The sequence below is a fragment of the Sceloporus undulatus genome, chromosome 6 (genome assembly GCF_019175285.1).
Source record: "Sceloporus undulatus isolate JIND9_A2432 ecotype Alabama chromosome 6, SceUnd_v1.1, whole genome shotgun sequence".
Classification (NCBI taxonomy): domain Eukaryota; kingdom Metazoa; phylum Chordata; class Lepidosauria; order Squamata; family Phrynosomatidae; genus Sceloporus; species Sceloporus undulatus.
The window spans coordinates 116,394,087-116,409,131 of NC_056527.1; the positions used below are offsets into that span (position 1 = coordinate 116,394,087).

The window sequence follows — 15,045 nt, forward strand, 5'->3', positions numbered from 1 at the left end:
ACACCAAACAGGCCTCCTTTTCAAACAGTGCCAATCTCAAAACAGTCGTGGGAATTGCTCCAACAGCTACACCAGGCCTGTGGGGAGAGATTCACATACAGACATTGGCTTTAGCAGCCCAACCCCACCTTCTTATTTCACATCTGCCCCCCACCCGCTCACCCATGCAGCCACCCATCCATCTCCCCTTCTTTCTCAAGTATCTTGAGATCAGCCAATTCATACAATGCAGATAAGATTGCCAGGTTTTTTCAAAGACAATCCAGCAGTTGGTCAAATCCCTATTCAAAATGAGGTCCAAAAAAAAAAATCTTCCCTAGCAGACTTTCTAATTTTAACCTCCAAGAGTAAAAATAGGTGCAAATGCAAATTTAGGTTTAACTAACCAACAAGGACAGTCTGCTACAGGAGGACTCTCAAACTGGGAGGCACTGGCATGGGATGTACGCTGCAACACTTTTTCCCGTACTGACTCAACCAAGCCCTTTGGCAGGGTTTTTAAAAACAGTCATCTTGCAAACAAAACTCACGCATCAATCCCTTCCAAAAGCTCCCCCCACATAAATCCAGCTAAACAAATGGCGTCAAGATTAATGGAGACTGGTGCAATAACCACGATTCGATAGCCCCCCCTTTCCGAACCCCCCTCCCTCTCCCCACTTGCGACATTTTGCATCTGTACAATCCTAGCTCCTTCTGACAATACATTTATCTCTGAATCCTCCAAGCTGATTCACCTTGTTGCATTTCCCTCATACAACGCCGCCTTCCTTCCGCTTCTGATGGGGTAGAATTGACAAATACCAGGGGGGGAAATACATCAGGATAGGCTTATCAGACACCCCCTCCCCCACAACTCTTGTCAATTTCTAATCCATCTATCAATCTTTTTTTCTTCCTACTTCTTCCACGCATTCTTGTTCCCCCTTAGCCCCCCTTTCCCTAATCATAATATTGGCACACATGCGCAGAAGATTCTTATATTTGGCAGGCAATCAACTAGAATTTTCCACACACGTGATATTTCTACTCCCTACCTTGAAAATATATATTATATAAGGCTAACAAAGGATCTGGAAAGGAAATGGGGGAGGGGGAAGGAATGTAGATGTGTAGCCATAACTACAAATTGCAGAAGATCAACCCAGCTTAGAATCGCCATCCCTTTTACGACAAACAGTATTTATGTATTTCAATGTAATACCAAAAAAATAAAACACAAAAATGGACGGCCAATTTGGAAAGAAAAAAGAACAGCGCCTTTTATCTGTGTCAGTTAATGGAGGAGAATAACAGCCATTTCCATTAGTGAGAAATCTTAATCATCAGGGTAAAAACAGTCATGAGGAGATGGAGGTGGCAAGGGGAAAATGGCATGTTTTGTAAGACTGGTGAAAGATTTATGGGGGAGTTCGATTCTATGATTTGCCCACAAAAAAGCAATGCTGGATTAATAGTGAAACAGGCTTTTCTAAACTGAGGTTTCTCAAGAGCCGGACCTGGCAGGACAGAAACGAGAATGAAGCAATCGGGTTTTCAAAAATAGCTTGACAACCAGCTGTCATCTCTAGCCAGTGGCTGAAAACAGGATGGTTGTCTTCCAGCCAGTTACACCGCTACAAATCTAGACTAGAAGGGCACCAGCTGGCAAGGGAGCATTGCTGGCACGCATGGCTGACAGATCTATGTTCCTACGCAGCAGCGGGTGAGGTCAGGGCACCCGGGCTTCCTCCCAGATCATACAGGCCTTCCTGTATTGCAGAAGGGAAGGGAAGAAACTATCTTGTTGGCAAAGAGGGGACAGGCTCAAAAAGTCAGCTTCAAGAATGAACAGGAACGTTCATGGCTCAGAAGCCAGTGGTCCAAGCAGTCTGCAAGAGGAAGCCCCCAAACATCTGAGGAGTATGGAATCTCTCCTTGCATTGGTTTCAAAAGGCCTCTTCAAGTTTCTTCAACTGCTGTCTCTACTATTCTGTCCAGACTTTGCCCTGCTCACCTGGCCCTGGGCTCATGTCCAGTGCTGGTCTTTGCTCCCTCTTCTGATTCAAGGCAATATCCTGACTTCCTTCTTTGGACCTGGATTACCATGTCACCATCTCCACTGCTTTAGATCTGCTCCTGATCTCATTTCCCCACCCTCTCAACAATGCCTTGACACTCCTTTCCTGTAGCCCTCTACCTGCTGCTCTTTCTTATGCAACAGAATTAGGCTATACAGTCAGCCTTCCGTATCCATGGATTCTTGACCCATGGATTCAACCATCCACATCATGAAAATATTCAACAAGCATATATATTCCAAAAAGCAAACCTTCATTTTGCAGTTTTAGATAAGGGGCACCATTTTCCTATGCCAGTGTATTTAACAGGCTTTGAGCATCCACCAGTTTTGGTATCCACAGGGGGTTCTGGAACTAAACCCCAGCAGATACCAAGGCCCCACTATAGTTGAAGTGGATTCTTCCGGAGCCCGGGGAGGAAATTTTAGCTGCTATTTTATTTTATTTTCAACGTGCAATTGCATGTTCATGATTTCTGTAAGCTCCTTTCCGAGAGCTGAGCATCCTGAAAGGCAGGTTAAAAATCTTTTAAACAACCACATCTCCATGGTGCTAGCCCTGAAAGTGCCGTTAAGGAAAAATGTTTCTTTTAAATTCACCTACATTTGTAAAAATAGATCAAGTATAACTTTTAAGCAGATCAAGAGGACTGAGATTCCATTTAGTTCTCCGTGGGCCAGATAACTGCATTTAACATTATCTCTAGGATGGTCCATGTAGAGGGGGACCACAGGCTATTTGGATCATTAACATCTTGAGAACTATGAGCTCTTCCCTCAGTACAGAAAAAGAGCCAATAATATTGCTCAGTGGATAGTATTACTTGTCTGCAGCATCAGCTCTGGAAGCAAAATGAGACAGACAAAGCAAAGGCAAATACATGCAGAATATGAGGCGACTGGCCATCCTGTCGTGGTCCTCTTCATTGACAATCCACCCTGCTGTGCTTCTAACTTTCATGGTTTGAAATTACATGCACAACAGTGTATCTTAGCCATCTTCTGTCAACTAGAAAGCTGAGATTTCTTGACTTTAAAGAGCTGCCATCATTCATAGTCAGAATACTCAAATTAGGCCATAGAAATCTGAGCTCAAGCCTCACCTCAAAAATACTTTGTGTGGATACCATTATAACCTGAAGGAAATTTTGGGTAACATCATGAGAACATGATCAGCTCCACATTTATTCCATATCTGACTGACTCAGTATTCTAGTACCTTTCCAGAGCTGCTTACTGTTCATTGTCAGAATACGCACATCCTAAGCACGCAAATACCCAGCGTTAGGAAAACAAGAGGAAATTAAAAATATGCTTAGAACAAGGTGGGTCTGAACCTAAAGCAAAAGCATGTGTATTAATGTTGTTTTATTTTGCCACACCTCTCCAGATCTTGAATTCTTACACACCCATTATTATTTTCAGAGGCCCCAAATGGGGACAGAGAAATGCCATCCGCCAGGAGGGCAATACCAAGATGTCACAAGAGAGCATGATGAAAGAACTATTATTTATATAATGCCTGTTTGCATATTATGTTATTTTCGTATTACAGAGATCATCAGACTAATACAGTATTTTAATGAAACTGCAGAGCTGTTGAAAATCATGAACAGCTAAAAACAAAATATATCACTATCACTAGAAACTCAACAGGTTCCTCCCTCAGCCAAGATGAGCAACATCCAATTTACAAAATTCGCATCCACATACATTTTTATCTGAGAGCTCTATCACAGCAGGAAAACTTCACTTTGATTTTCAGCCCACTCACAGGCTGCAGAATGAAAGTATCGTAAGTTAACTTGAATAGGCTGCCACTCATGTCCCAAGCACCACTGGATTGTAGTAAAGTATCTTCTGCAACAAGGGAAGACTTGAGAAGCTTTGTGCCTGCCGATGGTCTGCACCTTGGATAAAATAATAATAATAAATAATAATAAATTTTATTTGTATCCCGCCCCTCTGAGAACAATCGGGGCGGCTAACCAAGTTAAAAATACAAAACACATAAAATCCCTGGTACCCTCCCCTCCTTAAAAAAGTATTAAATCCAATGCAATATTTAAAAAAACAGAACAAAAAACAACAACAAACAAACAAACATACAAGTTAAAAACTGGCCAGAAGGTCAACAACATCATAACAACAAGCAACCAGTGGAAGCAGCAGTATCTTTCCCAGACTTTTTTCTAAGGCTGGGTTCTCTATTCTGGGAAGGCCTGCCGGAAGAGATCCGTCTTAACAGCCTTTTTAAAGCTGTCTAAGGATGTAAGCAGACGGATCTCATCCGGAGGCCATTCCACAGTCTGGGGGCGATGATGGAAAATGCCCTCTGGGAGGCAGTCGAAAGCCTAGATGTTTGTGGCTGAAGTAGGCCTCTCCTCGCGGGGAGGATTGTAGGCGAGAAGGCGGTCCCGGAGATAGCTTGGACCCAAGCCATTTAGGGCTTTAAAGGTGATGACCAACACCTTGTACTGCGTCCAGAAGCTAATAGGCAGCCAGTGGAGGGACTTTAGAACCGGGGTAATATGGTCCCTCCTGGATGTTCCAGAAATTACTCTGGCTGCCATATTCTGTACTAGTTGCAGTTTCCGGACCAAGCACAAGGGTAGCCCCATGTAGAGCACATTACAGAAGTCTAGACGTGAGGTTACCAGCGCATGCACAAGTCTCAAGATCCTTTACTTCCAGAAAAGGGCACAGCTGGAGTACCAGCCGAAGCTGATAACAGGCGCTCCTGACTGTCGCATTTACCTGGTTCGACACCAGGAGAGACGAGTCAAGGAGCACCCCCAGACTGCAAACGCAGTCCTTGACGAAGAGTGTGACCCCGTCCAGGACCGGAGGTTGCAACCCAAGTCTTGGTTTCGGGGCCACTACCGTGAGCACTTCCATTTTGTCTGGATTCAGCCTCAATCTGTTTTTCTTCATCCAGCCCATTACTGCCCGGAGACATTCATTGAAAGGAGACGCCATCAGAATTCAAGGCCAATGAACGAGACATGGAGAAATAGATTTGGGTGTCATCAGCGTACTGATAACACCCAGCTCCATAACTCTGAATGATCTCGCCCAGCGGCTTCATATAGATGTTAAATAACATCGGGGACAGAATAGCACCCTGTGGAACCCCACAGGTGAGCTCCCTTTTACTGGAGCAACTGTCCCTGAGCAGCACCCTCTGGGATCTACCTGAGAAAAAGGAATGGAACCACTGCAATAAAAACACCTGAGGAAGTAGCCTGAAGTCTGGGAAAGCTCATGCTGCCAAGCTCTTTCTTTCAGTTAGTCTCAAAGGTGTTACAAGAGCTCTCTACCTTGGATAAAGTTCCATAGGATCAAAAACAAGTGCTCTACAGCCTGGAAAGATACATACTGTCCATTACTCATTGGGTGGTGAGTTGCTTATCCATTAGTATTCAGAATTACAGGTCATTCGCACACACAATTAATTAATCCATATAATTAAATATATAATTACAACGAAACATAATTAAAATGTAGCTTTGCATGAAGTCTCTAGACCTGTAATGGTAATATACTAAGTAACAGAAATGGTTGATGGAGGACCCAAAATCCAATTAAATCAAATAAACATTGACTTGCACCACCTATTCTACCAGGTTCATCTTACCCATTTTACTATCATTCTGAAGAGCCAGATATATATTTTCCCCCTTTGGAACAATACAACTTTTATGGGTTGCAAATACCTGGTCTCAGCCACTCAAATAAAAGGAATCCATCAAAAAGCAGTGAAATAGCCAAATCAAATTATAACTGCTCAGAACTCCTCTATCTGTTGCATGAGTAGACTAAACCCACGTTATTATTATCATACTTTGCTTATATCCCACATTTCCCCCCACAACTGGCTTTAAAATAAAAGATGACTACAATATGGTTAAAAGCATGCAAAAGGTCAGCATTGAAACGGAATCAAACTATTAACAGTATTAAAACAATTCATAGCATAAAGCCATTCTACACCATGATTCTAGCCACAAAAAATATACAAGTATACTATTTGAGTGAAGCGGAGGAAGGGGCCCTTTTATGAACCACGTAAGAACTGGCAAAACCACTCCTGACTGTTCTGTGCCTAAGAAATTCACAGGGGTGTCATAAATCGACAGGCGACTTGTAGGCACACACACACACACACTCCTAATAAAACTAGAGAATGCCACTGTTTGTCAGTATCAGTGGCGCTATCCCTGCAGATGTGTGAACCCTCCAGGGGCACTTCCCATGATAGCTATTACAGGCGAGGCCAATACATTTACTGTTCAACTGCTGTGTGACAGAAAAGTCCTTTTGCCTCTCACTTAGCTTATGTTGTCCCAGTATTAATCCAGAAGCAAAAGAACAAATCAACCCAATAAGCCTCCTTAAAACACATCCACCTGTCATTTTATCGTCTGCAAATTCTCTGATGGCGTCAGTGATAAGTAAAGGAAGATAATGAAAGAAAGGAAGAGAAGAACATTGGGAAGGGGAGTGGGGAGGAGATTTATCAGTCATAAGATTGGTTTGGATAACATGGGAAGCCAGGGATCCACAGGAACCTTGACTAACGGATGACAAGCTGCATGTTGGAGCCACTTGCCCAGTTGCTCCCGCTGACAGCAAGGAATCTAAAACAATCCCTGGATTCCTTCTCTCGTTTTTTGAAGAAAAACACAGCAGAGAAGGGGCAGAGTCCAAGCTTGGAGTACATGCTAAACAACCCAAAGGAGTTTTTGTGGGGGGTTTTGGGCTCGGTGGCCATATTCCAGAAGAGTTTATTCCTGACATTTCGCCAGCACCTGCGGCTGGCATCTCCAGAGAATTCATTCAGCAGATGCTGGCAAAACATCAGGAATAAATTCTTCTAGAACATGGCCACATAGCCTGAAAACCCCACAAAAAATATGGATGTCGACCATGAAAGCCTTTGACTTCACAAACTAAAGGTGTCTTTAGCTGTTTCTGCTACAAGTGGGAAGAAATGGGCAGTGTGTTGCACCTTAGTGTTTGTAATGAGGATGTCAAGCACACCAGAAGACTTGAATCATTTGGAAAAGGTCAGTGTTGACTGGGTTTTAAATATTGTATCCCTTACTAATTAACATCCATCAACTCTTAGGCTAACTGAATTGTGTCTTTGAAGGAGCATCCTTTGGAGGTTTTTAAACAAGGGCTGGATGGCCATCTGTCAGGAGTGCTTTGAATATGAGTTCCTGCATGGCAGAATGCGGCTGGACTGGATGGCCCTTGGGGTCTCTTCCAACTCTAGGATTCTATAAGATTCTAAGCCTGAGGTCTTTAAAAGTGCTAATTTCCCTTACCTATTATTTGACATTTTCAGGAGGCCATTTTGCCCTAACACCTGGCATCCCCAATCTGACCTAGGAATAACTTGCATTTCATCATGCAATCCTCAAAATACACAGTGGCCTTGAACTATGGATGGTTAAGCGCCACTTGAGGCCCAAGATCCCCTCCTGCCAAATATCAAGTCTCCTCGCTTGACCTGAGTTACTGTCCCTCTAAGGGAAGGCCTGCCTTACCAGCAGACTGGATGCAAAGACAAAGCCTGTGCCCAAATGTGTTTGGTGGTTCAACATCTGCTGTTTGTAGTGGACACAGTAAGCAGGAGGAACTAAGTGGCTTTTCCCCTTCCTTTCCTCCAAAGTTCAACTGGTTGTTTAGGCAATGAATGCAAAAAACAAACTTCCTCCTGAAAACTTGACTTTGCATCAAGCGATTTTAAAGCCTGTTTCATTTTGAATTCCTAGTAGTTCAATGTCAGTTCTTCTTGTGGGGTAATTTAAGTTTCCTAAGGCTTCAGCCTTTGCGAAGGAAACAAAAATATTGAATATCAAAAATGTCAAAGCCAAGCCTTTTAGGTAGGGTCTAGCGTTAAATTAACAGAGCAGCGAAAACATGAGTTATCCAACTATGCTCTCCTAAGAACTGAGACCGACTCCAAAAAACAACAAACACGTAGTTTGTAGTTTAAAACAAAAGTTTACTAATGGCTTTAATCTATATTTACATAGAAGCCATATCCTAATCTAGCTAGTGAATAGTTCAGGTAAAGGAAATATTTATCTCACCATCTTTCCAAAGAAAGTTGAGAGAGCAGGAAGATGGAAACACAAGAGCTCAGTCGAAAATATTTAGAGAGAATGTCCCTAAATCCCAAAGAGGGAGGGAGCTAATTCACAGGGTCAGTCTGAATAAGAGAGAGAGGGAGAGAGGAGACTCTGCATGCAGGAATTCCCTATCTCTCTGAGGAGGGGGAAAGAGGATGCAAAAACCTTCCAACACTTCTAGGTAAAACACAGCAAAACAGGGCTTTAGCTTCAGGTATCACTGTCAAATGGCATAAGCAGTACAAATGCAACAGAGAGAAGTTGGCAACACCTGGGGGGGGGGCGTACCAAAAGTGCTCAACAGTACAATTTATCCTAGTCCTAGCCCTGCTCTAATGTGTTTCTGGGCTCCCTTTTTACTCCCCTGCCCCAGTTACACATTTGGAGTCTGGGGATGTCTCCATTTTATTTGTCAAAGGTACTTGAAATGTAGGTGCTTTATCAGTCCCATTCTGCTGTCAAGCACACTACCTGATAAGCAGAGCACTTCTGCTCAAAGCATCCCAGCACATAAGATTCCTGACTTCTCAGTTGCCTGAGGATATGGGGCTTCCTGTCGGTTCTCTATGCTTGTGAAGTCAAAGGCTTTCATAGTTTTTGGTGGGGTTTTCGGGCTATGTGGCTGTGTTCTGGAAAAGTTTCTTCCTGACTCTTTGCTTGGCTTTGGGGCAGCCATCTCCTCCTGCCATAATTAGCCAAGGGCCACAGTCCTACCAGCAGTTCCCCTCACACCTAGGGCACATCCTTTAATGGCATGTGCCTCATCTCACAGTGAAGGGTCACCTACCTGAGGCCAACCCCAAGTAACAAGAACCCCCAATTCCCTGCCAGGCTCACAGTTATGCCAAATGCGCCACCTATTCACATCACCTATTTCTGGATTAATCCCACCAAATGAAATTCATTTCATTTATTGTGAAACAAATCAGGCACAGACGATTTAGCATGTTCATGCTCAAAACCCATGGGCCATACCAGGTTGAGTATCCCTTATCTAAAATGCTTGCGACCAGACTCCTTTTGGATTCCCCCCTCTCCCCCCCCCGGATTTTGGAACATATGCGTATACATAATGAGAAATCTTGGAGATGAGACCCAAGTGTAAACAGGAAATCCATTTCTGTTTCATATACACCTTATACATAGAGCAGCCTGAAGGCAATTTTGTATACCTTTTGTAAACAAAGTTTGTGTACCTTGAAATATCAAAAAGCAAAGGTGCCCCTATGCCAGCCACCCCTTGGACAATTTTGGAGGATTTCGGATTTTCGGAAGACAGTGACACTCGACTTACCTCCTTATCATTGTGGGATGAGGACTGAGAGGACCAGGTCCAAAAGGTCCTGGATGAAGTCTAAATACAGTATTCTAAGGAGGTCCAGAGATACGACCAAACCAAGCTTGTATTTAACGATATATAATGATACCTAATGGTTGGAGTGAGCCAGCATGGCATAGTGCTTTGAGTGTTCAACTACAACTCTGGAGACCAGGGTTGGATTCCCAGTTCAGCCATGAAACACACTGGATGACCTCAGGTGAGTCACACGCTCTCAGCCTCCGGCGAAGGCCATGGCAAACCCCTTGTTTGCAACAAAATCCCATTTATAGCATTGCCTTGAGTAGGAAACAACTTGAAGGCACATAACTACAACAAATAGTTGGAATGTTGGGCTACCACTGGAGACCAGGATTCGAATCCCCACTCGGCCATGGAAACCCACTGGATGACCTTAACCAAGTTCTCAGGCGAAGAAGGCCAGGGCAAACCCCTCTCAAGCAACTCTGACAAGAAACCCCTGTGATAGGGTTGCCATAGGCACACAACACCATTTGAGCACAGAGCAGGACTATAGCCAAAAGGGTGCCAGTTGTGGGAGTTTTCTCCCAGATTGTAAGGCTGATGGAGGTGGTGGGGATATGTTCATTTTAGCATAGAGCATAGAGTGACAGACTTTTCTCTCAGACCCATGTGAGGGGAGGATATGGCTACCTTTCAATCCGGCATGAAGGGCTGAACATGGCTGGGGGGGGGAAGAGTTCTGAACTGACAGGGGTTCTCCCCACATCACCAAAGTTTCAAAACCTTTATATAACATATATAGCAATGCCATATACATAATATATAGAGCTGGGGTGCTGCAGAGATTTGAGCGTTGGATTGGACTCTAGAAACCGAGGTTCTAATCCTGGCTGGGCCAAGGAAACCCAGATGGGCCACAGGCAAGTCACAGTCTCTTAGCCTCAGAGGACAACAAAGGGCAAACCGCCTCTGAAGAAACCGGCCAGGAAAACCTCAGGACAGGTAGCCAAGGTAGTGTAGTGGTTTGAGCACTGGGACGCTAGAAACCAGGGTTCGAATCTCAGCTAGGCCACGGAAACCCAGATGGACCTCAGGCAAGCCATACTCTCTCAGCCTCAGAGGATGGCAAGGGGCAAGCCCCTTCTGAACAAACTTGCCAAGAAAACCCATGATAGGATTGGTTTGCCTCAGGATGGTCATGACTTGAAAGCCACACATTTAATAATAACCATGTTTAATCGTTTTTGTGGGTTTTTTGGGCTATGAGGCTTGTTCTTTCTCTTCTAGAACATGGCCTCATAGCCCAAAAAACCCACAAAAGAACTATGGATGCACGAAAGCCTTCAACTTCACAGTGTTTTATAACTTAGGATGGCCATGACTTGAAAGCCACACAACAACAAGGTAATACCACTGTTTAATAACTTAGGATGGCCATGTAAAACAACGTTTAACAATGAAGGGGGAGAGATTTGAACCCATCTCTTGGACCACTATCAATGGGAAGGGGACACTTTTGCTCGTTCTCTCGTCTCCTCAGAAGGCACACCGAGAAGAGTCTGCAAAGCTGGCTGAAACTCTCTCTCGGCCAGCTTTCCGGACTCTTCTCGGCACGTTGTCTGAGCGGATGAGAGAGCGGTCCAAAACACACTGCAAAAATAATCCAGGTTTGGGGAGACCACTTTAACTGCCTTGGCTCAAGGCTAGTGAATCCTAATACCCAGAGGACAGGATCCACATTCAAAATGATCTGAATAGACTAGAAAGCTGGGCCAAAGCTAACAAAATGAAATTCAACACAGAGAAATGTAAGGTATTGCACTTAGGGCAGAAAAATGAAATGCACAGATATAGGATTATGGGGGACACCTGGCTGAATGAAACTACGTGTGAAAGGGATCTAGGAGTCCAAGTAGACCACAAGTTGAACATGAGTCAACAGTGCGATGTGACAGCTAAAAAGGCCAATGCAATTTTAGGTTACATCAATAGAAGTTAGTGTCTAGATCAAGGGAAGTAATAGTGCCACTCTATTCTGCTCTGGTCAGGCCCCACCTGGAATACTGTGTCCAGTTCTGGGCGCCACAATTCAGAAAGGACATTGAGAAACTGGAGCCATGTGTCCAAAGGAGGGCGACAAAAATGGTGAAGGGTCTGGAAACCATATCCTATGAGGAACGACTTAGGGAGCTGGGGATGTTTAGCCTGGAGAAAAGAAGGTTAAGAGGTGATATGATAGCCCTGTTTAAATATTTGAAGGGATGTCATATTGAGGAGGGAGTAAGCTTGTTTTCTGCTGCTCCAGAGACTAGGACCCAATGGAGCAATGGATGCAAGCTCCAGGAAAAGAGATTCCACCTCAACATTAGGAGGAACCTCCTGAGAGTAAGGGCTGTTTGACAGTGTACACACTCCTTCCTTGGAGGCAGTGGGGATGCTTTGACGGAGAGTTCCTGCATGGCAGAAGAAGGGGGCTGGGCCAGGGCCCTTGGGGCCTGTCTTCCAACTAGGATTCTCTTCCTCCCTGAGAGAAAAGGCGGGAGGAGGGCACAGTGCTTCTGAGGCGAGAGGGGCTTTCTATTGAGGCCAAAGGGAAGGACGGAGCAGAGGGGGGGGGGGTCTCCCCCCCCAACGGGGGCCCGGGGGCCCCGGCCCGCCCCGGGGCCCGGGGGGGGGCGAGGGGGGCGAGGGCGGCGTTGGCGTTTGGGGCCCTTCTCAACGCTCCGAAGCCGCTGCTGCGTTGTTTGTGTGTGTTTACAAACAACCCCTCCCCCTCCGTGGTTTTAAATACAGTACACGCGAATTGCGCGCGCGAACGACCGACCGACCGACCGACGCCCCCCTTTGCGCTCCCTCCTCCGCCTCCTCCTCCCCCGCAAGCCCCGGTTGCTGGGCAGATTATAGCCAGGCAGGGATACACATTTGCCCCGCGGAGGCAACTGCGCCTTTTACCTGGCGGCGGCGGCGGCGGCGGCGCGAGGGGCGTCAGTGGCGGAGCAGCCTCGGCGGCGATAGCAGCCTCCTCTGGAGCCTGGGCAGCAGCGGGCGGCAGGAAGGTGTCTCCGGCGCCTGGGCTGCAGTCGCCCCTGGCTCTCCGTCTCCGTCTCGTTTCTCCGTCGTCGTCGTCGTCGCCTTCTTCCTCCTCTTCCTCATCTTCCTCCTCCTCCTCCTCGTCGTCGTCGTCGTCTTCGTCGCCCTCCGCCTCAGACACCACCATCTCCTCCTCCTCTTCCTCGTCCTCCCTCAGAGGGGAAGCCATGGTGGTGCTCCAGGAGGAGGAGGAGGAGGAAGGAAGGAGGAAGGGGGGGTCGTTGTTGTCGAAGTGAAAAGAGACACAAAAGCACACAAAATGGGGGAGAGGACCCCCTTCCTCTCTCTCTCTGAAGCCCCCCTCCTCCTTTCTACTTAAAATAAAAGTCCCATGAATTTAAAAAGCAAAAACTCTCTTTTAGAACTTCTTCCTGGAAAGGTTTCCTCAGAAGCTCCTCTTTTTAAAAATGGGGAAAAAAAAGAGTCAAAATGTTTAAAATTCTGAAAAGGATTGATATTTTCCCTCCAGAAAAGCAAGAAAACAAAAATGGCCGCCTTTGAATTAATATTTTAAACCAACCCCCCCCAAAGGAGGTTAAAATTATATATATGTCTCTATGTATGTATGTATATCTACATACACACCCACTATAGAGAAAAACAAAGCCAAAACAAAATGGCTGGCTCAGGTCTAACCCCCCCCTCCAAAAATAAAAAACAAAAATCTCCCCCCCTCCAAAATTTAAAAAAAAATCAGCTCCAAATTGCAAGAAAGAAGGAAACAAAAAAGATAAAAGGCTCTTTTCTTCCTCCTCTTCCTCTTCTCCTTCTTCCTGTTGTTACATATTTCCTTCTCTTTTGCCCCCCCCTCAGTCCTCCCCCAAGATCTGTGGGATCATGGACAATATTTAGACATTCCTGGCACTCGGGGGGGGGAACTACTGACAAAGATTTCTGCATAAAACAAAGATGGCTGCTCTAAATTATTTCTCCCCCCCTTTTCTTCTTCTTCTTCTTCTTATGCTCTCTCTCTCTCCCCCCCCTCTCTCAATAAAAATGTTTTTTACAAGGAGGGGGGGACAGAGAGAGAGAGAAAGGTTGGATTAATCAGTACTCATGCTCAGTTATGACATCAGCATAAAAACTGTTAAAGGTTAACTAGTTCCATACTAGTAAGACCAGGACTTTTGTCTCTCTCTCTCTCTCTCTCTGCTTTACTAGCAGCAGAAAGGGAAAGAAAGAATAATGGGGGTGTTTGGTTTCCAAATTCTCTCCCCCCCCTCTCCACTTCTTCTTTCTCTCTCTCTAACTTTAAATACTTCAGAAGGGAGTGGTTTATTATTTCTCTCCTTTTTTCCCTCCAGGGCAAGAAAGGAAGGAGAGAGAAGGAGGGGAGGGAGAGGAAAAGAAACAAAACCACACACAATTTATGGTTATAAGATCTTATCCTCATTCACATCAATACATGCCATCTTTTTCCCTTCCTAAGGGAGGGAAAAATAAGGAAGATTTTGTTTTGGAGGGGGAATATTTCTGCATATAAAGCTCCCCCCCCCCCGCTTAGATAGATAGATAGATAAATATATTGCTATTATCCACATTCACACAAGTAGATTTTACTTATTTTCTGCCTAAATTTCCACATAAAAGCTTTTTCCCCTGCTCTTATCTACATTCAAATAAATAGATTTATTTTTCCCTTCCTAAATGAGGGTTTATTTAAAAAACAATATTTGGGGGGGGGGATAATTTCTGTATAAAAATCTCTTTTTACCCCCTGCGTAAATATGTATATTGCTCTCTTTTAAACCAAAGGAAGGTTTTGTTTATCTTATGTTTGTGCCCTTTAGCAAAGTAATAATAACAATAATAACAATTTTAAAAATAACAGTGTGAAATTAAAGTTCAGTGTAACACAATATTTCTTGGTCTTTCTCACCAAACATCTGGGGAGGCTGTTTTAAAAGCAGGTTTTAGGAATAAATATAAGCCACAAAAACCAGCACAAAGTTAAACACTCAAGTCCAACTGAAATCTTACCTGGGAGTAAGTCCCACTGAATTCAATGAGGCTTACTTCTGAGTAGCTATACATAAGGTTATTCTGTAGGCCCACAACTGCCCTTGCCCCTATGGCTCCATACAGACAGGCCAAAAGAAAGCTGCTTCAGGTCACTTTGGAGGTACAGTATGCTGTTTAAATGCTGCATGCGTCCTAAGAGTCTGGAAGCCGCACCAAACCCACAATCCAGTCCTAAGGAATGGAATGTGGCTTTGGCACAGCTTCCAGACTCTCAGGACACATGCATCATTTAAACAGCGTAACTCCAAAGAGACCCAAAACAGCTTTAGAAACATTTTAAAAAAAAAAACACAAAAGGGAAAAAAAAATTTAAATGAGGAAATTTATTGGAATTTAAAAAGGCGCTGGTGATTTTCCTTCTGTAAGGCTTATTATGCGCAGTGATTTATCTGAGTATGAGACTTTGGGGCTGCATCCGCACTGGAGAA

At 44.6% G+C, this 15,045-nt stretch overlaps 1 protein-coding gene across 1 annotated transcript in view; it reads right to left on the bottom strand.

The window, feature by feature from the left end:
- CHD3 (chromodomain helicase DNA binding protein 3) overlaps positions 1-13,242 on the bottom strand; it is a 76,219-nt gene extending 62,977 nt beyond the window's left edge. Inside the window, exon 1 of the mRNA XM_042472267.1 lies at positions 12,458-13,242. Coding sequence (XP_042328201.1) covers positions 12,458-12,764 — 307 coding nt within the window. The 5' untranslated portion in view covers positions 12,765-13,242. The remainder of the gene's footprint in view (positions 1-12,457) is intronic.
- Positions 13,243-15,045: the final 1,803 nt, after the last annotated feature.